The sequence below is a fragment of the Nerophis ophidion genome, linkage group LG10 (assembly GCF_033978795.1).
Source record: "Nerophis ophidion isolate RoL-2023_Sa linkage group LG10, RoL_Noph_v1.0, whole genome shotgun sequence".
Classification (NCBI taxonomy): domain Eukaryota; kingdom Metazoa; phylum Chordata; class Actinopteri; order Syngnathiformes; family Syngnathidae; genus Nerophis; species Nerophis ophidion.
In genome coordinates, this window is record NC_084620.1 from 53,625,854 (window position 1) to 53,647,614 (window position 21,761).

Here is a 21,761-nt window from a genome sequence, read left to right on the forward strand (position 1 = left end):
CCCCCCCCCTCTAGGGGACCGAAAGCAATGGATGTCGAGCGGGTCCAACATGATACTCTGAAAGTTCAATCCATAGTGGCTCCAAGACAGCAGCGAGAGTCCCGTCCACAGGAAACCATCTCAAGCGGATCAGCAACGTAGAGATGTCCCCAACCAATACAGGCGAGCGGTCAATCCTGGGTCCCGACGAGCGGTCCATCCTGGGTCTCGACTCTGGACAGCCAGTACTTCATCCATGGTCATCGGACCAGACCCCCTCCACAAGGGAGGGGGGGACATAGGAGAAAGAAAAGAAGCGGCAGATCAACTGGTCTAAAAAGGAGGTCTATTTAAAGGCTAGAGTATACAGATGAGTTTTAAGGTGAGACTTAAATGCTTCTACTGAGGTAGCATCTCGAACTGTTACCGGGAGGGCATTCCAGAGTACTGGAGCCCGAACGGAAAAAGCTCTATAGCCCGCAGACTTTTTTTGAGCTCTAGGAATCACTAATAAGCCGGAGTCTTTTGAACGCAGATTTCTTGCCGGGACATACGGTACAATACAATCGGCAAGATAGGCTGGAGCTAGACCGTGTAGTATTTTATACGTAAGTAGTAAAACCTTAAAGTCACATCTTAAGTGCACAGGAAGCCAGTGCAGGTGAGCCAGTACAGGCGTAATATGATCAAACTTTCTTGTTCTTGTCAAAAGTCTAGCAGCCGCATTTTGTACCAACTGTAATCTTTTAATGCTAGACATGGGGAGACCCGAAAATAATACGTTACAGTAATCGAGACGAGACGTAACAAACGCATGGATAATGATCTCGGCGTCTTTAGTGGACAAAATGGAGCGAATTTTAGCGATATTACGGAGATGAAAGAAGGCCGTTTTAGTAACGCTTTTAATGTGTGACTCAAAGGAGAGAGTTGGGTCGAAGATAATACCCAGATTTTTTACAGAGTCACCTTGTTTTATTATTTGGTTGTCAAATGTTAAAGTTGTATTATTAAATAGAGGTCGGTGTCTAGCAGGACCGATAATCAGCATTTCCATTTTTTTGGCATTAAGTTGCAAAAAGTTAACGGACATCCATTGTTTAATTTCATTAAGACACGCTTCCAACTGACTACAGTCCGGCGTGTTGGTCAGCTTTAGGGGCATGTAGAGTTGGGTGTCATCAGCATAACAGTGAAAGCTAATACCATATTTGCGTATGACGTCACCCAGCGGCAGCATGTAGATGCTGAAGAGTACAGGGCCAAGGACCGAACCCTGGGGAACTCCACACGTTACCTTAACATAGTCCGAGGTCACACTGTTATAGGAGACGCACTGCATCCTATCAGTAAGATAAGAGTTAAACCATGACAGGGCTGAGTCCGACATACCAATTCGTATTTTGATACGCTCTAATAAAATATTATGATCGACGGTATCGAAAGCAGCGCTAAGATCGAGGAGCAGCAACATAGATGACACATCAGAGTCCATCGTTAGCAATAGATCATTAGTCAATTTTGCGAGGGCTGTCTCAGTCGAGTGATTTGCCCTGAAACCGGATTGAAAGGTTTCACATAGATTGTTAAACGCTAAGTGCTCATTTAGCTGCTCTGCAACAATTTTTTCGAGGATTTTTGAAATAAAGGGAAGGTGAGACACCGGTCGGTAGTTTACCATGAGGTCAGGATCGAGGTTAGGTCTTTTAAGGAGAGGATGAATAACCGCTTTTTTGAATGCAACGGGAACAGTGCCCGAGGAAAGTGATAAGTTTATAATATTTAGCACTGATGGACCTAATAATACAAAAAGCTCCTTGATAAGTTTCCCATATATATATATATATATATATATATATCCATTTACTACCGCTTGTCCCCCTTGGGGGGTGCTGGAGCCCATCTCAGCTGCATTCGGGCGGAAGGCGGGGTACACCCTGGACTATGTGTGTGTATATATATATATATATATATATATATATATACATATATATATATATATATATATATAATTTTTTTTTTCTTATCCTTAAAATTTGGCTCCCCAAGTCAAAATAATTACCCAGTCTTTTAGTAGCAACTGTGTGTAGATAATACTGTATCATCTCTTTCTCTTTCCGACTTATTAGGTTGGTATTTCATTCTTCACCCACTCACTTAAAGTCAAGGACGAGGCAAAAATAGCAATTTTACTTGTAGGTTCCCAGGGAAATAAACAGAATATCAACACTTATTCTACCAACGTCATTGTCGGATTCTATTTCCTCCTTCTTAACATAGAGCATATTGCTTGCGCTTTTCCTGACATTAACACCAGGCTGAGCAGAGGAAGGTGCCGGAAACCCCTTATGTTTTTTTTTATAAATAGACCGTAGCATCACAGCTAAGGTAAACAGCTGCCATGGCGACCATCTGTAGTGTATGTCAGGTTCAAACACCGATGAGATCTATTATACAGACAAGAAGGAAGGAACCATGCAGAGACAGAGTTCAATTTAGTTCATGAGGAGAACGCATGGAGCTGCACACTTAGTCCCAGTCTCGCCCTATGCTCTAAGGTTCAGCTCCCGCGTCCCTCTATTTATTCAGGCGTTCCATAGTCAACATCACTGAGGCCGCCTCTAAAATGAGTGGTCACATATATCTTGCAAAGCAGGTCCAGTACGTACAATATTTGACAGAATGTGCTGGGGGCCTTGGATTTCGCCTTGTCTCTGCTTCGTCTGCGTGCTGTCATCTTATCTTCGTTGAGGTCCTTGAAGTCCTTGGCTGTTAGCGGGCTAAAACAAAGATAACATCTGCGGCTGAGGCCACCCCTCAGAATATAACTTTTGTCCTTGCACAGATAGAACATATGCGTCCCTCTATTTTTTCAGGCGTTTCGTTGTCAACATCACTGAGGCAGCCTCTAAAAGGAGTGGTCACATATATCATGCAAAGCAGCTCCAGTACGTACAATATGTGACGGAATGTGCTGGGGGCCTTGCGATTTTCTTGTTTCTGCTTCGTCTACGTGCTGTCATCTCATCTTCGTTGAGGTCCTTGAAGTCCTTGGCTGTTAGCAGGCTAAAACAGAGATAAATATATAAATGATAAAGGGGTTGTACTTGTATAGCGCTTTTCTACCTTCAAGGTACTCAAAGCGCTTTGACACTACTTCCCCATTTACCCATTCACAGCTGCCATGCAAGGCGCTAACCACCACCCATCAGGAGCAAGGGTGAAGTGTCTTGCTCAGGACACAACGGACGTGACGAGGTTGGCACTAGGTGGGGATTGAACCAGGGACCCTCGGGTTGTGCACGGCCACTCTCCCACTGCGCCACGCCGTCCCTGGTAACAGATAACATCTGCGGCTGAGGCCACCCCTCAGAAAATAACTTTTGTCCTTGCACAGATAGAAAACATGCAGCTTGAGCACAATAGCTAATAACTATAGCAACAGACTTTAAGCATACTAAAGTTGTGTGATTCTATATATACATGATTATGTATATATATATATATATATATATATATATATATATATATATATATATATATATATATATATATATGAACAAATGTTTTTGTGTTTTAGACGCGTCGGGGAAGGCCGAAGGCGAGCCGGACCGGGAGGGTCTGTTTGCCCTCCACCAGCGACGCGGCGCTATCAAACAGGCTAAAATTCACCTGGTTAAATGCCACGAGTTCAGCGCCACCTTTTTCCCCCAGCCCACCTTCTGTTCTGTCTGCAAGGAGTTTGTCTGGTACGCCGCTTACCTCTCACGATATGGAAAAAGAAAATGAATATGCCCTTTGTCTGTCTGCAGGGGTCTCAACAAGCAAGGTTACCAGTGCAGACGTGAGTCACGCGAGTTTGTGTTAGTCTGACGTGATCCTCATAATGCAGCCTCTGTCCTGCCCCACAGAGTGCAACGCAGCCATCCACAAAAAATGCATCGACAAAGTCATTGCCAAATGCACGGGGTCGGCCATCAACAGCAAAGAAACCATGGTAACCACGAGCTTGTAGCAAGTTTATGTCCTTTTGTGTCCTTATTACCAAAGTTTTTTTTTTGGTATGCACCGGTAAGTAAGTGTTCTGATTATTTTTAAATCAAATTATGCTCACAAGTTCATTGAAAAAAATATTGTGAGCAAAATGTGTGTGTTTGAAAATGTAGGTTGAATTTTTATACACTCAATTTTTGATCATCAAAAAACTCAGTGGCGTGCCGTGAGTTTCCCAACTAGGCTTTCAGTGATGTCCCACTGCAATCTATCAATCAATGTTTATTTATATAGCCCTAAATCAGGAGTGTCTCAAAGGGCTGCACAAGCTACAACGACATCCTCGGTTCAGATTCCACATCAGGGCAAGGAAAAACTCAATCCAATGGGACAATGAGAAATCTCGGAGGGGACCACAGATGTGGGGACTCTCTGCCCCCAAGGGCGACCGGCGCAATGGGCGTCGAGTGGGTCTAGCATAATATTGTGAGAGTCCAGTCCATAGTGGATCTAACATAACAGTGAGAGTCCAGTCCATAGTGGATCTAGCATAATAGTGAGAGTCCAGTCCAGAGTGGGTCTAACATAATAGTGAGAGTCCAGTCCAGAGTGGATCCAGCATAATAGTGAGAGTCCAGTCCATATTGGATTTAACATAATAGTGAGAGTCCATAGTGAACCTAACATAATAGTGAAAGTCCAGTCCATAGTGGATCTAACATAATACTGAGAGTCCAGTCCATAGTGGATCTACAATAATAGTGAGAGTCCAGTCCATAGTGGATCTAGCATAATAGTTAGAGTCCAGTCCATAGTGGATCTAACATAATACTGAGAGTCCAGTCCATAGTGGATCTACAATAATAGTGAGAGTCCAGTCCATAGTGGATCTAGCATAATAGTTAGAGTCCAGTCCATAGTGGATCTAACATAATATTGAGAGTCCAGTCCATAGTGGATCTAACATAATAGTGAGAGTCCAGTCCATAGTGGATCTAACATAATATTGAGAGTCCAGTCCATAGTGGATCTAACGTAATAGTGAGAGTCCAGTCCATAGTGGATCCAACATAATAGTGAGAATCCAGTCCATAGTGGATCTAACATAATAGTGAGAGTCCAGTCCATAGTGGATCTAGCATAATAGTTAGAGTCCAGTCCATAGTGGATCTAACATAATATTGAGAGTCCAGTCCATAGTGGATCTAACGTAATAGTGAGAGTCCAGTCCATAGTGGATCCAACATAATAGTGAGAATCCAGTCCATAGTGGATCTAACATAATAGTGAGAGTCCAGTCCATAGTGGATCTAACATAATATTGAGAGTCCAGTCCTTAGTGGATCTAACGTAATAGTGAGAGTCCAGTCCATAGTGGATCCAACATAATAGTGAGAATCCAGTCCATAGTGGATCTAACATAATAGTGAGAGTCCAGGCCATAGTGGGTCTAGCAAAATAGTGAGAGTCCAGTCCATAGTGGATTTAACATAATAGTGAGAGTCCAGTCCATAGTGGATCTAGCATAATAGTGAGAGTCCAGTACAGAGTGGGGCCAGCAGGAGATCATCCCGAGTGGAGACAGGTCAGCAGCGCAGAGACGTCCCCAACCGATGCACAGGCGAGCGGTCCACTCCGTGTCCCGACTCTGGACAGCTACCCCCCTTCCACAAGGGCGAGGGGGGTAGAGTAGTAAAGAAAAGAAACGGAAGATCAACTGGTCTAAAAAGGGGGGTCTAATTAAAAGCTAGAGTATACAAATGAGTTTTAAGATGGGACTTAAATGCTTCTTTTGTGATTTGATTGTCTATCGCAACTGTGGAAGTGAGGAGCTCCACAACCCGTGACGTCACGCGCACATCGTCTGCTACTTCCGGTAAAGGCAAGGCTTTTTTCATTAGCGACCAAAAGTTGCGAACTTTATCGTCGATGTTCTCTACTAAATCCTTTCAGCAAAAATATGGCAATATCGCGAAATGATCAAGTACGACACATAGAATAGACTGTTTAAATAAGAAAATCTCATTTCAGTAGGCCTTTAAGTGTGTCCTTATAGTCCGGAAAACACAGTACTTAAATTCAGTGTCCAAAAAAAAGCTGTCTTCACTTGCTGACATTGTGTTTGTGTGTGTCAGATCCACAAAGAGCGCTTCAAGATCGACATGCCGCACAGGTTCAAAGTGTATAACTACAAGAGTCCCACCTTCTGTGAACACTGCGGGACCCTTCTGTGGGGGCTGGCCAAGCAGGGTCTGAAATGTGAGGGTGAGAGCACACCCGTACGTACACAGGGGGCACCAGTTTGCGGCGAGTCGTCGTCAACTGCGGGTTGTTTCTGCTGCAGAGTGTTGCATGAACGTCCACCACAAGTGTCAGAAGAAGGTGGCCAACCTGTGTGGAGTCAACCAGAAGCTGATGGCAGAAGCGCTGGCCATCATTGAGAGCAAACAGCAGGTCAGGACAAGAGCTCTGAGGAATCGGGGGTTGTATTTTATTGCTTGACTTACCCTCCGTCCTTCAGGCCAGGACCAGCAGAGAAGGTGACATTGTCGGCCGAGAAGGTCCAGTGGGTGTCAGCCAGCCGGGAATGATCCGAGCGCCGATAGCAGACGACTTGGCGAGTAAAGGTACACCCAGTTAGTGCGGGTCATCCGTGCTTGTCTTCAACCTGCCACTTCCCGCAGAGTTGCAGGGTGTGTCCTGGGAGGGGCCGGCAGACACTGGCGAGCTGCCAGTCGACCAGGAGAAGAAGGAGGAGCCTATATACATTTTCCCAAGAAAGGATCAGCCCAAATTTTCCATCGACGACTTTGTTCTGCACAAGATGCTCGGCAAGGGCAGCTTTGGCAAGGTGATCCGATTAAAAGTAGGCAAATAAAAACGTGTTTTCTGACGGGAGTTGGTTTTTTTTCGCAGGTTTTTTTAGCCGAGCTGAAAAATAGCGGGCGTTTTTTTGCAGTCAAGGCTCTGAAGAAGGATGTGGTTCTGATGGACGACGATGTGGAGTGCACCATGGTGGAGAGGAGGGTCCTCTCTTTAGCCTGGGAAAACCCCTTCCTCACACACCTGTACTGCACCTTCCAGACAAAGGTAAGCTCCCCCCAAACCTCCTTTCCTTGGCCTCGATGTTCTTTCCGGTCTTGCCTCCCTTCTTCTCCCTGCTTGCTCTCTTTGTTTTGTCTTGTCTACACTTTTCTGAAGCCTCTTTCTTTGCGCTGTCCTCCAAATGTAAACATCAGACATGGAATTGATCAGCTGGACTCTCAACTCAATTGACAAAATCTTTTTGACGAGGAACAGAGGTTCTGGGGAGCCTGGCTGCCCTGAAGGAACCATGGCTGCGGGGTACGTGAGAGATTCCTGCGATAAATGGAGAATCATGTGCCTCTCAGTCCTTTCCATCGAGGACGTGGAAGACATCTACCTATTTGGACCCGTGATCGCAAAGCACCTGCTGATTGGGCTGGGCATTGCTCTAGTGTATCGTCAAATTTGTAAGACGATGACAGCCACTCCAGGAGCCCAAAGGCTGTTCGTCGCAATGGAAGGTTTGGGCCGGGCTGTGGGTTCACAGACTGGGGCGATTTTGATCGGAAGATAAATCATATCATGGAAAAATTGGATATAAGGGCCAGCGTGGACGAATAGAACAGATTACACTAATTGTAATGTCTGCTTGCGGAAAACAAAAAATCTGAATCTACAATTTTACTCCCTCGAATGGCTTTGGCGCTGCAACAACAAGCTGCAGGCTTTTCGGAAAACATCCCCCGAGATCACCTCAATGATGGACGCTTTTGGACTCCCTCCCTCTTCAATGACACTGGGAGTCAAACTTTTGCTTGCATGCAGAACGGTCCCAGGCCTATGAACACTACATCAACTGGAGATGCGAGGTTTGCGATCTCATCCGCGGGTGACATGATGATAAATTAGATTTTAAATAGTTTCGGGCAGGTGGCGGTTGAACCATTCGGAATTATTTGATATTCATGGTTCAGGGATCAGCAACCTTTAACACTCAAAGGGCCATTTTGACTCGTATCACAAAGTAAAGAAACAACAGGAGCCGCAAACATTCTCACGAATATCTGCTGGTGGTCACCCATTTAACAAGAATTAGGGCCTGCTATAAAGCCACTTCCTTTGATGCCTTCTACAACATGTATAAACTGCATGCCAGTCCAGCAACATGTTATATGTGGCTTCCGCAGATTCACGTACACGACTGAGAGGCATACTGGGTGACACAGAGTACACTGATGGTTGTGATATAAACAATTTTAACACTCTGACTAATATGCGCCACGCTGTGAGGCCACACCAAACAAGAATGACAAACACATTTCGGGAGAACATCCTCACAGTAACACAACATAAACGCAACACAACAAATACCCAGAATCCTTTGCATCCATGAGTAATCCTGACTATATTATACACCCCGCTAGCCCCAAACCCCGCCCCACCCACCCCCCGTGTGTTGGTAAGGTGGGCGGGGTTTGGTGCTAGCGGGGTGTATAATATAGTCAGGAATACTCATGGATGCAAAGGATCCTGGGTATTTGTTGTGTTAAAATTGTTTATATCACAACCATCAGTGTACTCTGTGTCACCCAGTATTGCCTTTCAATCTTGTACGTGTGTCTGCGGAAGCTGCACACAACATGTTACTGGACTGGCAAACAGTTTGCACATGTTGTTGAAGGTGTCAAAGTCAATGGCTTCATAGCACGCCTTTAATCTCGTTATCTGAATAAGCACCAGCAAACAGTCGCGAAAATGTTTGCGGCTCTCATAATCTTTTATTCTCTTTGAAACGGGTCAATATAGATATATGAATGGTTAAAGCTGACGACCCCTGATATATAACAACGGGCAGGTGGCGGGCGGTTGCGGTGTTGATAAAATGTTGGTTCGGGTGGATGGCGGGTGGATGACGACTTTAGTGATGCGGTTGCGGATGATATAATTGCCTGTCCGCGCATCTCTGACATCAACACACCCAAGACAATGGGTGTGTTGGAGAGGAGCCTAGTCTTGATTGTATTTTTTACTTATCTTCTACCCCTGCATTTTACCTTTTTCCCCATCTTAAACAGGGCGCCTTTGGCGACCTATCAGCGTTATCGTTCTGTAACCCTGTACACTGTTTTGTTTGTCTAATCTTGAATGGTTTTGTGCTGAAAACATAGTTTTGTTGTACTTGTGCAATGACAATAAAGTCCTATCCTCTCCTAACCTAGCAAAGTCTCTGTCCCCAGGAGAACCTGTTTTTTGCCATGGAGTACCTGAACGGAGGCGATCTCATGTTCCACATCCAGAACTGCCACAGGTTTGACCTGCACAGATCCACGTACGTGACCAGTGCCACCATACCATGTACTTCCAGAACCCGGATCACACAACCCACAATCCTTTCTCCCTATTCCTGCAGCTTTTACGCGGCTGAGATCGTCTGCGGCCTCCAGTTCCTGCACTCCAAAGGAGTCATTTATCGGTGAGAATGACTAAACCTTCGAAAACGCAAAAAGAAAACGTCCTGGGGTGTTTGTGCAGGGACCTGAAGCTGGACAATGTGCTGCTGGACTCCGAGGGACACATCAAGATTGCAGACTTTGGCATGTGCAAGGAGACCATGCAGGAGGAGTCGAGGACGTCCACCTTCTGTGGGACCCCGGACTACATCGCCCCCGAGGTTGGGACACGGATGTAAAATGTTTACTAACGAGCTACAGCCCACAAGTCTACGTTTAACTAAGCAAAACAAGTTAGAATTAGCATCCAAATACTAAACTTGTTTTTAAGAGCGTCAGCTGCTACTAGTACTTGGACTACAAGCTGGGGAACACCCAACGCTGGCAGAGTAAACCTGGAGATTTTGTTGCAACTACACTTTATCACATTTAATTCAATCTAAATACGTCACAATCACACTTGTTTACGTGTCGTGTGTTTGTTCTAGTTAGTTTTTAGTAGTGATTATACTCTCACACTGTTTACATGTTGTGTTGTTGTTCTAGTTAGTGGTTTTTAGTAGTGATTATACTCCCACACTGTTTACATGTTGTGTTGTTGTTCTAGTTAGTTGTTTTTAGTAGTGATTATACTCTCACACTGTTTACATGTTGTGTTGTTGTTCAAATTTGTTTATTTTAGTGGTGATAATAATCACACTTGTTTACATGTTGTGATGTTGTTGTTAGTGGTTTTATTAGTGATAATGCTCACACTGTTTACATGTGTTGTTGTTCAAGTTACTTGTTTTTAGAGGTGATAATAATCACATTTGTTTACATGTTGTTATGTTGTTGTTTTAGTAGTGATAATGCTCACACTGTTTACATGTGTTGTTCAAGTTTGTTGTTTTTAGTGGTGATAATAATCACACTTGTTTACATGTTGTGATGTTAGTTGTTTTAGTTGTGATAATACTCACACTTGTTTGCACGTTATTGTGTTGTCCAAGTTAGTTGTTTTAGTAGTGATAACACACTAGTTTGCATGTTATTTTGTTTGTCCAAGTTAGTTGTTTTTAGTAGTGATAATACTCACACTTGTTTGCATGTTATTTTGTTGTCCAGGTTAGTTGTTTTAAATAGTGATAATACTCACACTTGTTTGTGTCAGAGTTTGTTTTTTGTCGAACCCTAAGATGTAGAGATGGAGGCGGGCATTGGATAGGAAAACATGATTTAATTAAAACTGAACAAGAACAAACAAAAAGCACGCACGTGGGCGGATAACAAACTAAGGGAGCTAGCGTGGGAGCTAGAAAAACAAAAAGGAACTTAGCATGGAAGCTAGCAAGAACTGAGCAGGAAACAGAAGTCGTACATGTAATATAAAAACAAACTTGGAAGCAGGGGAACAAAAGGCAATAAACTTGTTTTAGTAGTGATAATACTCACACATGTTTGCATGTTTTTGTGTTGTCCAAGTTAGTTGTTTTAGTAGTGATAATACTCACACGTTTGCACGTTTTTGTGTTGTCCAAGTTAGTTGTTTTAGTAGTGATAATACTCACACTTGTTTGCACGTTTTTGTGTTGTCCAAGTTAGTTGTTTTAGTAGTGGTAATACACTTGTTTGCATGTTATTTTGTTGTCCAAGTTAGTTGTTTTTAGTAGTGATAATACTCACACTTGTTTGCATGTTATTTTGTTGTCCAAGTTAGTTGTTTTAAATAGTGATAATACTCACACTTGTTTGTGTCAGAGTTTGTTTTTTGTCGAACCCTAAGATGTAGAGATGGAGGCGGGCATTGGATAGGAAAACATGATTTAATTCAAACTAAACAAGAACAAACAAAAAGCACGCACGTGGGCGGATAACAAACTAAGGGAGCTAGCGTGGGAGCTAGAAAACAAAAAGGAACTTAGCATGGAAGCTAGCAAGAACTGAGCAGGAAACAGAAGTCGTACATGTAATATAAAAACAAACTTGGAAGCAGGGGAACAAAAGGCAATAAACTTGTTTTAGTAGTGATAATACTCACACATGTTTGCACGTTTTTGTGTTGTCCAAGTTAGTTGTTTTAGTAGTGATAATACTCACACTTGTTTGCACGTTTTTGTGTTGTCCAAGTTAGTTGTTTTAGTACTGATAATACACTTGTTTGCATGTTATTTTGTTGTCCAAGTTAGTTGTTTTTAGTAGTGATAATACTCACACTTGTTTGCACGTTTTTGTGTTGTCCAAGTTAGTTGTTTTAGTAGTGATAATACACTTGTTTGCATGTTATTTTGTTGTCCAAGTTAGTTGTTTTTAGTAGTGATAATACTAACACTTGTTTGCATGTTATTTTGTTGTCCAAGTTAGTTGTTTTAAATAGTGATAATACTCACACTTGTTTGTGTCACAGTTTGTTTTTTGTCGAACCCTAAGATGCAGAGATGGAGGCGGGCATTGGATAGGAAAACATGATTTAATTAAAACTAAACAAGAACAAACAAAAAGCACGCACGTGGGCGGATAACAAACTAAGGGAGCTAGCGTGGGAGCTAGAAAAACAAAAAGGAACTTAGCATGGAAGCTAGCAAGAACTGAGCAGGAAACAGAAGTCGTACATGTAATGTAAAAACAAACTTGGAAGCAGGGAACAAAAGGCAATAAGCTAAAAACCGCAATCAAACATAGCTTACCGCAACGCTGCATAGACAAGACAAGGTATGACACGACAGGAGCGATAACAAGAGCGACATCGACAATCCAATAATCCAGCCCTGACAGGAGGAACAAAGCAGGTAAAATAGACACCAGGTGTGGCCAGGTGTCAATCAGCCACAGCTGAGGGGAAACAAAGCACTCAGGGAGACAAACAGGAAGCTGAACCAAAATAAGAGTGCTGAGAGGAACTAAGGACAGGAAATACTAAACAGAGGAGAAACTAAAACACAAACAAACTGTGAGTGGCAAGCCTGACGGTTTGCACATTATTTTGTTGTCCAAGTTAGTTGTTTTTAGTAGTGTTATATAATACTCACACTTGTTTGCATGTTATTTTGTTGTCCAAGTTAGTTGTTTTAAATAGTGATAATACTGACACTTTTTTGCACATTATTTTGTTGTCCAAGTTAGTTGTTTTCAGTAGTGATAATACTTACACTTGTTTACATGTTGTGTTGTTGGTCAAGACAATACTCACCCTTGTTTCCACGTTGTGTTGTTGTTCTAGTTAGTTGTTTTAGTAGTCATAATACTCACACTTGTTTACATGTTACTTTGTTGTCCAAGTTAGTTGTTTTTAGTAGTCATAATACTCACACTTGTTTACATGTTACTTTGTTGTCCAAGTTAGTTGTTTTTAGTAGTGATAATACTCACACTTGTTTACATGCTGTGTTGTTGTTCAAGATAATACTCAGACTTGTTTACACGTCGTGTTGTTCTTCTAGTTAGTTGCTTTTAGTAGTGATAATACTCACACTTGTTTACATGTTGTGTTGTTTTTTTAGTTGTGTTTTTGGTGTGATTGTCACTTGCACTGTTTACATGTGTTTTTGTTTAAATTAGATGTGTTTCTAGTGGCGATAATACTCACACTTGTTTACATGTTGTGTTGTTCTAGTTAGTTGTTTTAGTAGTGATAATATTTACACTTGTTTACATGTGCTGTTGTTCTAGTTGTTTTTAGTACTGATAATACTCACACTTGTTTACATTTTGTTTTGTTCTAGTTTTTTTTAGTACTGATGATACTCACGCTTGTTTACATGTTACTTTGTTGCCCAAGTTAGTTGTTTTTAGTAGTGATAATATTTACACTTGTTTACATGTGCTGTTGTTCTAGTTGTTTTTAGTAGTGATAATACTCACACTTGTTTACATGTTGTGTTGTTCTAGTTGTTTTTAGTACTGATAATACTCACACTTGTTTACATGTTACTTTGTTGTCCAAGTTAGTTGTTTTTAGTAGTCATAATACTTACACTTGTTTACATGTTCTGTTGTTCAAGATAATACTCACACTTGTTTACACGTTGTGTTGTTGTTCTAGTTAGTTGCTTTTAGTAGTCATAATACTCACACTTGTTTACATGTTGTGTTGTTCTAGTTGTTTTTAGTACTGATAATACTCACACTTGTTTACATGTTACTTTTTTTGTCCAAGTTAGTTGTTTTTAGTACTGATAATACTCACACTTGTTCACATGTTACTTTGTTGTCCAAGTTGGTTGTTTTTAGTACTGATAATACTCACACTTGTTTACATTTTGTTTTGTTCTAGTTTTTTTTAGTACTGATGATACTCACGCTTGTTTACATGTTACTTTGTTGCCCAAGTTAGTTGTTTTTAGTAGTGATAATATTTACACTTGTTTACATGTGCTGTTGTTCTAGTTGTTTTTAGTAGTGATAATACTCACACTTGTTTACATGTTGTGTTGTTCTAGTTGTTTTTAGTACTGATAATACTCACACTTGTTTACATGTTACTTTGTTGTCCAAGTTAGTTGTTTTTAGTAGTCATAATACTTACACTTGTTTACATGTTCTGTTGTTCAAGATAATACTCACACTTGTTTACACGTTGTGTTGTTGTTCTAGTTAGTTGCTTTTAGTAGTCATAATACTCACACTTGTTTACATGTTGTGTTGTTCTAGTTGTTTTTAGTACTGATAATACTCACACTTGTTTACATGTTACTTTTTTTGTCCAAGTTAGTTGTTTTTAGTACTGATAATACTCACACTTGTTCACATGTTACTTTGTTGTCCAAGTTGGTTGTTTTTAGTACTGATAATACTCACACTTGTTTACATTTTGTTTTGTTCTAGTTTTTTTTAGTACTGATGATACTCACGCTTGTTTACATGTTACTTTGTTGCCCAAGTTAGTTGTTTTTAGTAGTGATAATATTTACACTTGTTTACATGTGCTGTTGTTCTAGTTGTTTTTAGTAGTGATAATACTCACACTTGTTTACATGTTGTGTTGTTCTAGTTGTTTTTAGTACTGATAATACTCACACTTGTTTACATGTTACTTTGTTGTCCAAGTTAGTTGTTTTTAGTAGTCATAATACTTACACTTGTTTACATGTTCTGTTGTTCAAGATAATACTCACACTTGTTTACACGTTGTGTTGTTGTTCTAGTTAGTTGCTTTTAGTAGTGATAATACTCACACTTGTTTACATGTTGTGTTGTTCTAGTTGTTTTTAGTACTGATAATACTCACACTTGTTTACATGTTACTTTTTTTGTCCAAGTTAGTTGTTTTTAGTACTGATAATACTCACACTTGTTCACATGTTACTTTGTTGTCCAAGTTGGTTGTTTTTAGTACTGATAATACTCACACTTGTTTACATGTTGTTGTTCAAGATAATACTCAGACTTGTTTACACATTGTGTTGTTGTTGTAGTTAGTTGCTTTTAGTAGCGATAATACTCACACTTGTTTACATGTGTTGTTTTAGTTGTTTTTAGTACTGATAATACTCACACTTTTTTACATGTTACTTTGTTGTCCAAGTTAGTTGTTTTTAGTAGTCATAATACTTACACTTGTTTACATGTTACTTTGTTGTCCAAGTTAGTTGTTTTTAGTAGTGATAATACTCACACTTGTTTACATGTTACTTTGTTGTCCAAGTTAGTTGTTTTTAGTAGTCATAATACTTACACTTGTTTACATGTTGTGTTGTTGTTCAAGATAATACTCAGACTTGTTTACACGTTGTGTTGTTGTTTTAGTTAGTTGCTTTTAGTAGTGATAATACTTACACTTGTTTACATGTGTTGTTTTTTAGTTGTGTTTTTGGTGTGATTGTCACTTGCACTGTTTACATGTGTTTTTGTTCAAATTAGATGGGTTTCTAGTTGCGATAATACTCATACTTGTTTACGTGTTGTGTTGTTCTAGTTAGTTGTTTTCGTAGTGATAATACTCACACTTGTTTACATGTGCTGTTGTTCTAGTTGTTTTTAGTAGTGATAATACTCACACTTGTTTACATGTGTTGTTGTTGTAGTTGTTTTTAGTAGTGATAATACACTTTTTTACATGTTACTTTGTTGTCCAAGTTAGTTGTTTTTAGTATTGATAATACTTACACTTGTTTACATGTGCTATTGTTCTAGTTGTTTTTAGTAGTGATAATACTCACACTTGTTTACATGTGCTGTTGTTGTAGTTGTTTTTAGTAGTGATAATACTCACACTTGTTTACATGTTACTTTGTTGTCCAAGTTAGTTGTTTTTAGTAGTGATAATACTCACACTTGTTTACATGTGCTATTGTTCTAGTTGTTTTTAGTAGTGATAATACTCACACTTGTTTACATGTGCTGTTGTTGTAGTTGTTTTTAGTAGTGATAATACTCACACTTGTTTACATGTTACTTTGTTGTCCAAGTTAGTTGTTTTTAGTAGTGATAATACTTACACTTGTTTGCATGTTACTTTGTTGTTCTAGTTAGTTGTTTTTAGTAGTGATAATACTCACACTTGTTTACATGTTACTTTGTTGTCCAAGTTAGTTGTTTTTAGTAGTGATAATACTTACACTTGTTTGCATGTTACTTTGTTGTTCTAGTTAGTTGTTTTTAGTAGTGATAATACTCACACTTGTTTACATGTTACTTTGTTTTTCTAGTTAGTTGTTTTACTGGTGATAATACTCACACTTGTTTGCATGTTATTTTGTTGTCCAAACTAGTTGTTTTAAATTGTGATAATACTCACACTTGTTTACATGTTGTGTTGTTGTTCAAGTTAGTTGTTTTAGTAGCGATAATACTCACACTTGGTTACATGTTGTGTTGTTTTTAGTAGTGATAGTTCTCGAACTTGTTTACATGTTGTGTTGTTCTAGTTAGTTGTTCTAGTCGAGATAATACTCACACTTGTTTGCATGTTATTTTGTTGTCCAAGTTAGTTGTTTTAAATAGTGATAATACTCACACTTTTTTACATGTTGTATTGTTGTTCAAGTTAGTTGTTTTTAGTAGTGATAATACTCACACTTGTTTGCATGTTATTTTGTTGTCCAAGTTAGTTGTTTTTAGTAGTGATAATACTCACATTTGTTTACATGTTACTTTGTTGTCCAAGTTAGTTGTTTTTAGTAGTCATAATACTTACACTTGTTTACATGTTGTGTTGTTGTTCAAGATAATACTTAGACTTGTTTACACGTTGTGTTGTTGTTCTAGTTAGTTGCTTTTAGTAGTGATAATACTCACACTTGTTTACATGTTGTGTTGTTTTTTTAGTCGTGTTTTGGTGTGATTGTCACTTGCACTGTTTACATGTGTTTTTGTTTAAATTAGATGTGTTTCTAGTGGCGATAATACTCACACTTGTTTACATGTTGTGTTGTTCTAGTTGTTTTTAGTAGTGATGATACTCACACTTGTTTACATGTGTTGTTCTAGTTAGTTGTTTTAGTAGTGATAATACTTACACTTGTTTACATGTGCTGTTGTTGTAGTTGTTTTTAATAGTGATAATACACTTGTTTACATGTTGTGTTGTTGTTCTAGTTATGTTTTTAGTAGTGATAAAACTCACACTTGTTTACATGTTGTGTTGTTCTGAAGTTGTGAAAAGTGAAATGTGTCCACGTTTCTAATGTAACTTTTTACAATGTTAACTGTAGTTTTGGCAGCGCAAAATCCAACTTCCTACTTCTGAAAGTCAGTAGTTTTGATCGGATCGCTGTTCGTAACTAACCCCGCCCCCTTTCCTACGTGCTGCGATAATATTCCTGTCTACAGGACTAAATAAGGTATGATTTGATGTCATTACTATCTGTGGCCAAATGTGGTTTTTCATCATAGTTTTTGTCAACATTCATTTGTGTTAATTAGTCATCATCTTATTGAATCCTGGGGAAAATGTGGCTGATGAAAACTATGATGATGATAATTTTTCAACCAACCTAACAGTGGTAGACGACCTTGCTGTGTCTGTGAGTGTCTCCAGAGATTCTTGCTCCTCACACGTTTGTGTGCCGCTGCCTCAGATCCTGCTGGGCCAGAAGTACAACAGTTCAGTGGACTGGTGGTCCTTCGGGGTCCTGCTGTACGAGATGCTTATCGGCCAGTCCCCCTTCCACGGCCGGGACGAGGAGGAACTCTTTCAGTCCATACGCACCGACAACCCCGTGTACCCCCGCTGGCTCACCAAAGACACCAAGGACATCCTGGTCCAGGTCAGACTTCGAGCACACATGAATTTGAATTGAGCACAAAACGTAAAACCAGTGAAGTTGTCACGTTGTGTAAATTGTAAATAAAAAGAGAATACAATACTTTGCAAATCCTTTTCAACTTAGATTCAATTGACTAGACCGCAAGGACAAGTTATTTAATGTTCGAAATGGTAGTATTTTTGCAAATATATTTGGAATTTGATGCCTGCAACATGTTTCAAAAAAGCTGGCACACGTAGCAAAAAAGACAGAGAAAGTTGAGGAATGCTCATCAAACACTTATTTGGAACATCCCACAGGTGAACAGGCTAATTGAGAACAGGTGGGTGCCATGATTGGGTATAAAAGCAGCTTCCATGAAATGCTCCGTCTTTCACAAACAAGAATGGGGCGAGGGTCACCAATTTGTCAACAAATGCGTGATCAAACTGTCCAACAGTTTAAGAAAAACATTTCTCAACCAGCTATTGCAAGGAATTTAAGGATTTCACCCCATTTAGGGTCCGTAATATCAAAAGGTCCAGAGAATCTGGAGAAATCACTGCACGTAAGCCATGATATTACAGACCTTCGATCCTTCAGGCGGTATTGCATTGAAAAGTGACATCAGTGTATAAAGGATATCACCACATGGGCTGAGGAACACTTCAGAAAACCACTGTCAGTTACTACAGTTGGTCGCTACATCTGTAAGTGCAAGTTAAAACTCTACTATGCAAAGCCAAAGCCATTTATCAACAACACCCAGAAAGGCCGCCCGAGCTTATCTAAGATAGATAAATAGATAGATAGATAGATAGTACTTTATTGATTCCTTCAGGAGAGTTCCTTCAGGAAAATCAAAATTCCAGCAGCAGTGTACAGAGTTGAAATCAATTTAAAAAAAAGTAAAAAGTAAATAATGGGGGTTTAAAAGGAAACAAAATAGAGAAATATTACAAAAAGAATAAAAAAATAAAAAGCAACAATAGGAATAACAATATAACAGTAAAGTAAGAATATAACAAGACAAAGTAGATGAAAGTAGACAAAGATGGACTGATGCAAAGTGGTAAAGTGTTCTGTGGTCTGACGAGTCCACATTTCAAATTGTTTTTGGTAACTGTGGACGTGGTGTCCTTCGGAACAAAGAGGAAAAGAACCATCCGGATTGTTCTTGGCACCAAGTGTAAAATGGTATGGAGGTGTATTAGTGCCCAAGGCATGGGTAACTTACACATCTGTGAAGGCAGCATTAATGCTGAAAGGTACATACAGGTTTTGGACGCCCCTGCTTATTTCAGCGAGACAATGCCAAGTCACTTGTTACAACAGCGTGACTTCATAGTAAAAGAGTGTGGGTACTAGACTGGCGTGCCTGTAGTCCAGACCTGTCTCCCATTGAAAATGTGTGGTGCAATATGAATCCTAAAATAGCACAACGGAGGTTCGGACTGTTGAACAACTTAAGCTGTACATCAAGCAACGATGGGAAATAATCCCATTTTTATAGTCTTTGGTATGACTCAATAGGCGGACGACACAACTCTCCTGCTGGTTTAAAAGCCAAGGAGTAAAATATGTTTTAAGACGTGATTCAAAACTCTTTAAAGAGGGAGACGTCCGAATCACTAGAGGGAGATCGTTGCAAATATTCAGAACCACAGCAGAGAACGCGCGATCCCGTCTGGATTTTAATCGGGCTTTTGGGACCACAAGAAGAAATTGTTCAGCAGACCTCAGAGACCTTGTAGGGGTGCTGCACCTTTTCTGGGGGATTTTCATTTACTATCCTTATGTAAGACAAGCACACATATGTTGTTCTTTTTTTATGCACTCCTACTCCGAAATAAATGCGATCAAAAGTCATTATTTTAAAGGCCTACTGAAAGCCACTACTAGCGACCACGCAGTCTGATAGTTTATATTTCAATGATGAAATATTAACATTGCAACACATGCCAATACGGCCTTTTTAGTTTACTAAATTGCAATTTTAAATTTCGCGCCAAGTATCCTGTTGAAAACGTTGGTATGATGACGCGTACGCGTGCGCCTGACGTCTCGGATTGTAGCGGACATTTTTTTCCAGCCCGATCCCAGCTATAAGTAGTCTGCTTTAATCGCATAATTTCGCAGTATTCTGGACATCTGTGTTGCTGAATCGTTTGCAATTTGTTCAATTAATAGTGGAGACGTCAAAGAAGAAAGATGTAGGTGGGAAGCGGTGTATTGCAGTTGCCTTTAGCAACACAAACACAACCGGTGTTTCCTTGTTTACATTCCCGAAGGTGAAGCTTTACTATGGAACAGAGCGGTCAAGCGAACATGGTTCCCGACCACATGCCAACCGGCAGGTTTCGGTGAGAAAAATTGTGGTAATAAGTCGGCTCTAACAGTCGATCAGTTTTTCCCGCTTAAAACCATTGTAGAACTCAAAAACAAGATTTGTGACTAAAAGATCATTTGTGTTGGATTATATTTTTTGTTTATTATTTGTAGTAATTAAGCTAGAACTTTTTGTTAAAGATGACATATTGTTCCTGTTACTTAGCTTTAAACCAGGGGTGTCCAAAGTGTGGCCCGCGGGTAATTTTTAACGGCCCTAAGCACAGTCTAAAAATACAATTAAATAAAAAAAAAAAATAAAAAAAATTGGTATAAAACATTAAACAGGTGAAATGTGACGAGAAAATGTTGCAATGTTTACTTTAATAACAGAAAGCTGCCATGCAGGCTGTTATTTTCTTTAAAAAATAATAATTAATCCAAATCAATGTCACATTAATTATTCCAATTTGAGATATTTTTGGGGGAAAATGTTGCATATTTTGTGTTTGCCATATGAAAACAAATGTGCTGTTTTTTCTAAAGAAGGGCCTATTAAGAACAAACAAAAAACATAAACAACAATAAAAGTTATAATAGACAGATGGATCTGAAGTTGATCTCAAGACGATTGTGTTTAAAGAAAACAGTAAAAAAAAATATATATATATATTTTTAGTGAGTAGGACCCTTTCGGATCCCAAATAATTTTAGTGCGTTTTTTTTTTTTGGTGTCATTGGTAAAAAAATAATAACAAATTGAAATCAATGGTGTTATATGTTGACATTTTTAAGGCTCCAATTATTCTATAATCTCAAATATTCCACTTTAAAATTCTATTAGAGGAAAACAGGGTTTTCTTTGACAAAAACAGCATACAACTTAAATCTTTAAAAACGTTATATTGACAGATAGACCTAATGTTGATCTACAGATTTAAACCTTGAATAACAATAATACAAAATAATGACACATTTTAAATATTTTTTGGACCAAAATCCTTTGGGGTCCCTGGGATCAAGCCTGACTGGAGGCCTACATGTATATTTTTACACACACCGTATTTCCTTGAATTGCCGCCGGGCATATAGTATGCGCCTGCCTTGAATTACCGCCTGGTCAAACTTGTGAAATCACGAGTGACACTTCCCCTGTCATCATTTCCAAAATGGAGGAGGCTGATTTCAATACCGGTCATTTGAAATCGCATAAAGGGAAGAAGAATAAGATCTATTCAGTAGGATTTAAGGTCCAAGCCTACATCACACTCAATTTTTTACTACATGCCTTTGGTAAGTGCCGGAGTGAGAAGAGGTTTTAAATTAATTTGCGCCCCAGCGGCAATTCAAGGAAATACAGTATATTGTATTGCATTTGGGCTTCACGGTGGCAGAGGGGTTAGTGCGTCTGCCTCACAATACGAAGGTCCTGCAGTCCTGGGTTCAAATCCAGGCTCGGGATCTTTCTGTGTGGAGTTTGCATGTTCTCCCCGTGAATGCGTGGGTTCCCTCCGGGTACTCCGGCTTACTCCCACTTCCAAAGACATGCACCTGGGGATAGGTTGATTGGCAACACTAAAATTGGCCCTAGTGTGTGAATGTGAGTGTGAATGTTGTCTGTCTATCTGTGTTGGCCCTGCGATGAGGTGGCGACTTGTCCAGGGTGTACCCCGCCTTCCGCCCGATTGTAGCTAAGATAGGCGCCAGCGCCCCCCGCGACCCCGAAAGGGAATAAGCGGTGGGGGGGTGTATTGCATTTTGAAATAAAAACATATCAAAATGGCTCCCGCTTGCTTTGATTTTCCAGTGTGCCGCCCTC

The 21,761-nt window shown here is 39.9% G+C and overlaps 1 protein-coding gene across 1 annotated transcript in view; it reads left to right on the plus strand.

The window, feature by feature from the left end:
• Positions 1–21,761, plus strand: part of prkcq (protein kinase C, theta) — a 111,408-nt gene that overhangs the window by 78,115 nt on the left and 11,532 nt on the right. The window contains exons 6-17 of the mRNA XM_061914119.1: positions 3,560–3,728; positions 3,792–3,823; positions 3,891–3,976; positions 6,108–6,237; positions 6,317–6,426; positions 6,494–6,599; positions 6,657–6,823; positions 6,889–7,062; positions 9,237–9,328; positions 9,410–9,472; positions 9,532–9,670; positions 17,447–17,635. Coding sequence (XP_061770103.1) covers positions 3,560–3,728; positions 3,792–3,823; positions 3,891–3,976; positions 6,108–6,237; positions 6,317–6,426; positions 6,494–6,599; positions 6,657–6,823; positions 6,889–7,062; positions 9,237–9,328; positions 9,410–9,472; positions 9,532–9,670; positions 17,447–17,635 — 1,457 coding nt within the window. The remainder of the gene's footprint in view (positions 1–3,559; positions 3,729–3,791; positions 3,824–3,890; positions 3,977–6,107; positions 6,238–6,316; positions 6,427–6,493; positions 6,600–6,656; positions 6,824–6,888; positions 7,063–9,236; positions 9,329–9,409; positions 9,473–9,531; positions 9,671–17,446; positions 17,636–21,761) is intronic.